The 9,355-nt window shown below is 37.8% G+C and overlaps 1 protein-coding gene across 1 annotated transcript; it reads left to right on the top strand.

Annotated features, from left to right (window-relative positions):
• Positions 2,399–3,370, top strand: LOC102171326 (olfactory receptor 2T8-like). The gene has a single exon (XM_005682852.3). The coding sequence runs from the start codon at positions 2,438–2,440 to the stop codon at positions 3,368–3,370; it is 933 nt and encodes a 310-aa protein (XP_005682909.3). The 5' UTR covers positions 2,399–2,437.

Below are 9,355 nucleotides of genomic sequence, written 5' to 3'. Positions count from 1 at the left end.
GGAGTTAATGATCTCATATTTGATAATATATTTCAATACAAGCAGCATCATTATAAAAAAATGTACTTTGTAAAATGAAAATTCAGGTAAGCTATATTTATTATCTAAAAACATAAAAAACTTTCTTGAATGATATAAGCAAAAATCAAGCACAAAGTTTAAAATATTTATAGTATATATATTTATCTTTACAAAATTAAAAATAATTAGCATGTTTGAGGGCTTCACTGTTGGCGTAGCTGGTAAAGAACATTCCTGCCAAAGCAGGAGATGCAATAGACCTGGATTTGATCCCTGGAACGAGAAGATTCCCTGGAGATGGAAATGGCAATCCACTCCAATATTCTTGACTGGAAAATTTCACTGACAGAGGACCCTGGTGGGCTACGGTTCATGGGAACACAAAGAATTGGATACAAATGAGCATGCATAGACATACACATGTGTTAACAAAAAAATCCCATTAAATTAATTGATACCTATATACAAAAATGGAGGGAAAGCAACACAAGTGTCCATAAATGGAATGAATTTATAAATAAAATGTAGTAGAGGCTTACAAAGGAACATTGCTCATTCTTAAAATGGAATGAAATTCTGGCCTGTGTTCAGTTCAGTTCATTCTTGTCACTCAGTTGTGTCTGACTCTTTGCAACCTCACAGACCACAGCACATCAGGCCTCCCTATCCATCACCAACACCTGGAGTTTACCCGAACTCATGTCCATTGAATCACTGATGCCATCCAACCATATCATCCTCTGTCGTCCCCTTCACCTCCTGCCTTTTATCTTTCCCAGCGTGAGGGTCCTTTCAAGTGAGTCAGCTCTTTGTATCAGGTGGCCAAAGTATTGGAGTTTCAGCTTCAGCATCACTTCTTCCAATGAATATTTGGAACTGATATCTTTAGGATGGACTGTTTGGATCTCCTTGCAGTCCAAGGGACTCTCAATAGTCTTCTCCAACATCACAGTTCAAAAGCATCAATTCTTCGCCGCTCATCTTTCTTCACAGTCCAACTCTCACATCCATACATGACTACTGGAAAAACCATAGCCTTGACTAGACAGACCTTTGTTGGCAAAGTAATGTCTCTGCTTTTGAATATGCTATCTAGGTTGGTCATAACTTTCCTTCCAAGGAGTAAGCGTCCTTTAATGTGTATGGAAGTACTTAATTCCACTGTATTGATAGCATACTTAAGTTAGTTTTAGAAACTTGCCAAACACCATGCAGTCACTGAGTTACCCACTAAATTGTAAACAATTTTAAAGTTCTATCAACCTTGAACAATAAAAGTAATGAAAACAATGAAAAATAAGACTTCAACTTAAAAATATAAGCTAGGATAGTTTGAGGGCCTTCAGAAGAATGATACTGAAGGCTATAGTTAGGATTTCATATAGTTATTCATGCTTCAGACTGATTATTAGAGATATGACAGTGTGCAGATCACTAAGCTTTGGAAAATGAAATACGTTTGACAAGTAGAAAATGTATTTTCATGATATTCAACTTTAAAACAACTGGCTAAAACCCTTCAGTGTAATGCTGCCAGTACAATGATGATGCTCAAGCAACAGAATAAAGGATTGAATGAGCCTTTTGCAATAACTTTCTCCTTCTTAACTGCAGTCTAGTATGGGATGGATATAAAAAGTGGGGGAAAAAGAGTAACCACGGAAGAAGTGGACTCCTTCTGCCATGTAGCTTCATCGAATCATAGCTATCTTTGAGGCTGAATTTGCATTCTTACTCCTGGAGTTATTGTTGCATTTATTCAGCTAGATATTAATAGAACAGTTGTGGTTCCAGGATTTCATAGATAGAAATGCTTTTAAGAACTTAGATCCTCCTGAAACTTAAGAAAAAATTAATTTAGCCCTGTGTTTACATAAAAACATGAGTCTGAGCAAGCTCTGGGAGTTGGTGATTGACAGGGAAGCCTGGCATGCTGCAGTCCGTTGGGTTGCAAAGAGTCAGACACGACTGAGTGACTGAACTTACGTAAAGAAATAAGAAGCTTTATTTATTTATTTTTCTTTATGCAGTAAAGTTTGTGTTTCTGTGACTTTGCAGGTAAAACTTCTCTGTATGCAAAATGCCCTTTCAGTTATGAAAGTTTGCATTTAGTATTATAGGGTTACTTTGGGGGGAAATATTGTAAGAAGATCATTATTGATTTCAATGTATAGCTTGGCAAATTTGAAGTAAATGCACTAACAATTGCAAATTATGTTTCCATTTGCAGACTCAGTTCTTCCATGATGTAGGCATAAAAATATAAGTCCTCTTATTTTGAAAGTAAAAATGCCTTTAAAGTTTAATCAGTATCACAAATTATTGGATTTTAGTGTGTTTCAATAGATTTGAGTATGTTATTTATATGTAATTATCATCTATTTCTCCATTTGCAGCATCACTATTGTTTGAAATCATGGAAAACTGGAATATCACTGCAGATTTCATTCTCCTAGGTCTCTTTAACTACACAGGAGCCCACCAGTTTCTTTTTGTGTTGGTTCTTATAATTGCCTTCACCTCCCTAGTTGGCAATGCTCTCATGCTTCTCCTGATTCTCCTGGACCCCCATCTCCACAGGCCCATGTACGTCCTACTGAGCCAACTCTCCCTCATGGACCTGATGCTGATTTCCACCATTGTGCCCAAAATGGCCATTGACTATTTGACCTGCAGGAAGTTCATCTCCCCTGCTGGCTGTGGGTTCCAGATCTTCTTCTTCCTCACTTTAGGAGGGGGCGAGTGCTTCCTCTTAGCAGCCATGTCCTATGACCGCTATGTTGCTATTTGCAATCCACTGAGATACCCAGTCCTCATGAGTTGGAAATTATGCCTCAGTATGATTTTGGGGTCTTGGTTCCTTGGCGCAGCTGATGGTCTCATGCAGGCTGCTGCTACCCTGAACTTCTCATTTTGCAACACACGTGAGATCGATCACTTCTTTTGTGAGGCCCCCACTCTTGTGCGTTTGGCTTGTGCTGACACTTCTGTCTTTGAGTATGTCATGTACATCTGCTGTGTGTTAATGCTCCTGATCCCCATTTCCCTCATCTTGATTTCCTATAGTCTCATCCTTGCTGCTGTTCTCCAGATGCATTCTAATGAAGCCCGCAAGAAGGCTTTTGCCACTTGCTCCTCACACCTGTCTGTGGTGGGACTCTTTTTTGGAGCTGCCATTTTTACCTACATGAGACCTAAATCCTATAGGTCCGCTAACTACAATAAGGTTGTGTCAGTGTACTATACTATCTTCACCCCTGTGCTGAACCCCCTCATCTATAGTCTGAGGAACAGTGAGGTCAAGGGAGCTCTGAGAAAGTGTATGAATAGATGTGTTGCCTATGAATAAGATTATGTTGATTTACCCTAGAGTTCAAGGCTCTGCAAAGTGATTATACAAGATTTCCTTGAGAGAAGTTACATACACATTATATCTGTAACTCTTATTTCTGTTGTACTTTGAAATGGAGATAGACATGTAGCTTTGGATTCTTTACTAAACTGTCATCAATGAATTAGATTACTGGTTATTAAAAATCTGTTGATCACAAATCTTTATTAAAATGTTTCTACATCCCTCCTCACAATAAATATTTATTGAAAGAACGAATAATCAAGCAATGTTGAAGTTTTTTTTTAATTGAGGTATAACTTATGAACCCTAGAATACTCACATGTTTAGGCTAACTTTCAACTAGTTTCAATAGTTCAGTTGCTCGGTCATGTCCAACTCTTTGCGACTCTAGGCCTCCCTGTCCATCACCAACTCCCGGAGTTCACTCAAACTCACGTCCATCGAGTCGGTGATGCCATCCAGCCATCTCATCCTCTGTCGTCCCCTTTTTCTCCTGCCCCCAATCCCTCCCAGCATCAGAGTCTTTTCCAATGAGTCAACTCTTCACATGGGTGGCCAAAGTATTGGAGTTTCAGCTTTAGCATCATTCCTTCCAAAGAACACCCACTCAACCCAGAAACAAATACTGGTCTGATTTATGTCTCTATCAATTAGCTTAATCTATACTAGAATTTAATATCAATGAAACTGTGCAGTAAGTATTTTTCTCATATCTTAAGCCTTTCTTTTAACTGCTATATTTGTAAATATTCCTATACAACTTTACACTATCAGCATTTTAGTTTTCTTTGCTAAGTAGTACTTTCTTATTAGTATGTATCACCATTTACTTATGTACTATTTTGTTGATAGATAACTGGACTATATTTTCAGTGTGGGATTGTTATGACTAAAACTGCTATTATCCTTTTCTGTCTATGACCGTATGTGTTTATTTTTGGTAGCTGCATGAATAGCTTTTTAGTAACTTGTTTTTAGTGTGGATATTTGATTTTAAACTCTTGCCAGCAGAGCACATGAGCAGCAGTTGCTCCAAACTGGCCAGAGTCGGGTATTATTAATACTAACCTTTTTGTCTATCTCATTTACATAACTCATTTGGTTTTAATTTGTATTTCCCTAATGTGTAATTATGCTGCAGACTTTTGCATTAGCTTACTGCCTATTTATATTCTTCTTTTTTTAATGGTTCATTCAGTCTTTGAAAAAAAAATAACATTTTGAAATTTCTAAAGGAAACACAGCTTTATTGTTTACTGTAGATGACACATGATGTTTGTAAGAATATTTGGAATTTTTAAATAAAATCATATCACATTTTGGTAGATGGTTAAATGTTATTTGCAATGGATAGATATTTTAGATAATGGTTTTAGTTCTTTTCTATGTATAGGAAGAGGCAAAAATTCAGTTCATAAGATTTTTTCCTGAAACAAATCTGAGGGGCAGTTCTATCAGTTTTCTACAAGCTCAAGATTCCACATCTTGATCTTTGCCCTGAATTCTTTTCAGGGTGTATTTAGGTCAGCAACTGCCGTGGTTAATGACTCGTACAATGGGATGGTGAGAAAATTTCTTCATTTTATAATCTCCTCCCTTTTAGTTTTACTTTGACCAAATTTGGGAAGGCATTTTTTGACCAGTTTTTCTCACAGTGGTAGGAATTCTTATGCCCAGATCAGCTGAGGATTTTGTTGATAGGTCACTCAGTGATCTTTTACTGGATTAGGCTCTTTTAACAGTGTAGTCAAAAGCTTCTGGACTTCTTATCTTCCTCTTATGTTATGGTTCAGGAAATGGTTCTCTCTGTTGCATCTTTCTATATTTAGAGTTACAATATTACAATCATTGATCATATACAACCATATATTTGATCAATTGTATCAAACCACTAATTATCATTCTTTTTATCAGAGACACAGTCACATATTTGGTAATACAAACAATTGTAATAAAGTAGAATACAAGCAATAGAGCTAGTAAAATTAATAGGGTCATAGAAAGTACTTAAGCTAAGAACTTCTATTAGATGTGGCCCAGTATCTCCCAGCCATATATTTCACTTTTTTTTGCACCAACCACTATCTTTAAGGGAAACAATATTTTGGTATTGTACGTAACCCCTTCATGAATCACAGCCTTGTTATAGTGGAAGGGCTTGTGTAATTCAATAAAGCTAAGAGTCATGTTATGCAGGATCACCCAAGATGAACAGGTCATAGTGAAGGGTTCTGACAAAATGTGATCCACTGGAAGAGGAAATGGCAGATGACTCCAGTATTCTTGCCTGGAGAACCTCATGAACAGTATGAAAAGGCAAAAATGATATGACCCTGGATGATGAGCTTCCCAGGTTGGAAGGTGTCTGATAGGCTACTGAGAAAGAGCAGATGCAATTACTAACTATTGATAGTTCCAGAAAGAATGAGGTGGTTGGGTCAAAGGGGAAATAACCCTCATTGTGCAGATGTCTGGTAGTAAAAGGCAAAGCCCAATGTTGTAAAGAATAATATTGCATAGGAATCTATAACGTGAGGTCCATGAATCAAGGTAAATTTGATGTGGTCAAGAAGGAGATGGCAAGACTGAACATCAACATATTAGGAATCAGTGAACTAAAATGGACGGGATGGCCATTATATCTAATACTATGGCACTAATCTGTTAGAAGAAATGAAGTAGCCCTCACAGTCAAAAAAGATACCAAAATGCAGTGACTAAGACTCCACGCTCCCAGTGCAGAGGATTTGGTTTCGATTCCTGATCAGAGAACTTAATCCCACATGCTGCAAGCAAAATGCACTACTTGGGCACAATCTCAAAAAAAAAAAAACAAAAACAAAACCAAAAACGGTTCATTTCCCAGGCAAACCGTTCAGCATCTCAGTAATCAAATATCCATACTAAAAACAAGTTACTAAAAAGCTATTCATGCACCTACCAAAAATCTTCAGCCAACAATGTTGAAGAAGCTGGAGTTGACCATTTCCTTGAAGACATACAAGACCTTCTAAAAATAACAGAATAAAAAACGTCCTTTTCATCATAGTGAATTGGAATGAAAAACTAGGAAGTCAAGAGACACCCAGAATAACAGGAAAAGTTGGCACTGGAGTATAAAATGAAGCAAGGCAAAGGCTAACAGAGTTTTGTCAAAGGAACACACTGTCATTGGTCATAGTCATTGGTCATAGTCACACACTTTGTCATAGTCATTGGCCAAGGGAACACATTGGTCATAGTCACTGGTCATTGGACGTGGTCAGGCAGGAGATGGCAAAAATAAACATCAACATCTTAGGAATCAGTGAACCAAAAATCATCTACTTCTTTTTCACACTAAAGCCTTTGACTGTGTGGATCATAACAAACTGTGGAGAACTCTTCAAGAGATGGGAATACCAGACCATCTTACCTGCCTCCTGAGAAACCTGTATGCACGTCAAGAAACAAGTTAGAACTTTAGGTGGAAAACCCGACTGGTTCAAAATTGTGAAGGGAGTATGACAAGGTTGTATATTGTCAAGCTGTTTATTAAAGTTAAATGTAGAGCACATAACTTGAAATACTGGACTGGATGAGTTATAAGCTAGAATCAAGATTGCCAAGAGAAATAGTAGCAACCTCAGATATGCAGAAGATATCACTCTAATGGCAAAAAGCAAAGAGGAACTAAAGAGCCTCTTGATGAGAGTGAAAGAGGAGGTGAAAAAGTCAGGTTAAAGCTGAATATTTAAAAAAAGAAAAAAAGAACTGGCATATGACGCAATCACTTCATGCAAATAGAAGGGATACAGGTGGAAGCAGTGACAGATTTCCTCTTCTTGAACTCTAAAATCACTGTGGATGACGACTGCAGCCATGAAATTAGATGACTGCTTTTTGGAAGGAAAGCTATGATGAACATACACAGTGTATTAGAAAGCAAAGACATCACTTTGTTGGAAAAGGTCCATATAATCAAGGCTATGATCTTTCCAGTAGTCAAGTATGAATGTGAGAGTTGGATCATAAAAAAAGGAGAGTGCTGAAGAATGTGCTTACGAACTGTGGTGCTGGAGAAGATTCCCGAGAGTCCTTTGGACAGCAAGGAGATCAAAACAGTCAATTGTAAAGGAAATCAACCCTGAATATTCATTGGAAGGACTGATGCTGAAGCTCCAATATTTCGGTCAGCTGATCCAAAGAGACAATTCATTGGAAAAGACTTTGATGCTAGGAAAGATTGAAGGCAGAAGGAGAAGACAATAACAGAGGATGAGATGGTTGGATGGCATCAGTGATTCAATGGTCATGAACTTGGGCAAACTGTAAGAGATAGAGACAGGAAAGCTTGGCATGCTGCAGTCCATGGAGTCATAAAGTGTCGGACATGCCTGATGACTGAACAATAACAACATGCACATAAATTGTTGCTGTTCAGTTGCTAAGCCATGTCTGACTCTTGTGACTTCAAGGACTGCAACATGCCAAGCTCCTCTGTTCATTGGATTTCCCAAGCAGAAATACCAAAGAGTGGGTTGCCATTTCCTTCTCCAGGGGATCTTTCCCACCCAAGGATGGAAACAATATCTCTTAAACTGGCAGGTGGATTCTTTACCACTGAGCCATCAGGAAAGCCCATGCACATATATAGGGGCATGCAAATATATAAACAACTATTAACAGACATAAAGGGATAAGTTGATAATAATAGAAGGGAAATTTAATTCCCAACTTATATCAGTGAATGAACACCTAGACAAAAAAAAAAATCAATATAGAAAAAGTGGTTTTAAATTGACACGTTAGATCCATTGGACTTAGAAAATTCCATTAAAAAACAAAACCAAAAAAAATAGCAGAGTACACATTCTTTTTGGGCTTGCCTGGTGGCTCAGCTGGTAAACAATCCACCTGCCAAAGAGGGAGACCTGGGTTTAATCCCTGGGTTGGGAAGATCCTGTGGAGAAGGGAATGGGTACCCACTCCAGTATTCTGGCCTGGAGAATTCCAGACTGCATAGTCCAAGGAGTCACAAAGAGTTGGACACAACTGAGAGACTTTCACTTTCCTTTTCACTTTTCAAAACATATTTTCAAAGCATTCTTTTCAAATGCTAGTGGAAGATTCTCCAGTATAGAATACAAACTGGGTCACAAAAAATAATCTCAACAAATTTAAAATGATAGAAATTATATCAAGCATTTTTTTTTCTGCCCATGACAGAATAAAACTGGAAAGCAATTGAGTAGGAAAAACGGGAAAAACATAAATATTTGAAGACTAAACAGATTGCTACTAAAAAGAAACAAATAAAAAATGGGTTGGCAAAACCAATACAATATTGTAAAGTAAAATAAAGTAAAAATAAAAATTTTTAAAAAAGGGTTATTGAGAGAATCAATGAAATATTTACAAAATACCTCTAGACAATGTAATATATATATATATATATATATATATAGGATGCAGCAAAAGAAGTTCTAAGGAGAAAATTTTAGGAACACAGTTCTACCTTAAGGAATAAGAAAAATCTGGGGAAAAAAATCTCAGTTCAGTACAGTTCAGTCACTCATTCATATCCGAGTCTTTGCGACCCCATGAACTGCAGCATGCCAGGCCTCCCTGTCCATCACCAACTCCCGGAGTTCACCCAGACTCACATCCATTGAGTCAGTGATGCCATCCAGCCATCTCATCCTCTGTCTTTCCCTTCTCCTCCTGCCCCCAATCCCTCCCAGCATCAGAGTCTTTTCCAATGAGTCAACTCTTCGCATGAGGTGGCCAAAGTACTGGAGTTTCAGCTTTAGCATCATTCCTTCCAAAGAAATCCCAGGACTGATCTCCTTTAGAATGGCCTGGTTGGAGCTCCTTGTAGTCCAAGGGACTCTCAAGAGTCTTTTCCAACACCACAGTTCAAAAGCATCAATTTTTTGATGCTCAGCTTTCTTCACAGTCCAACTCTCCCATCCATACATGACTACTGGAAAAACCATA

The sequence above is a fragment of the Capra hircus genome, chromosome 7 (genome assembly GCF_001704415.2).
Source record: "Capra hircus breed San Clemente chromosome 7, ASM170441v1, whole genome shotgun sequence".
Classification (NCBI taxonomy): domain Eukaryota; kingdom Metazoa; phylum Chordata; class Mammalia; order Artiodactyla; family Bovidae; genus Capra; species Capra hircus.
The sequence above is the reverse complement of the archived record's forward strand: the minus strand, read 5'-3'. Positions and strand labels throughout refer to the sequence as shown.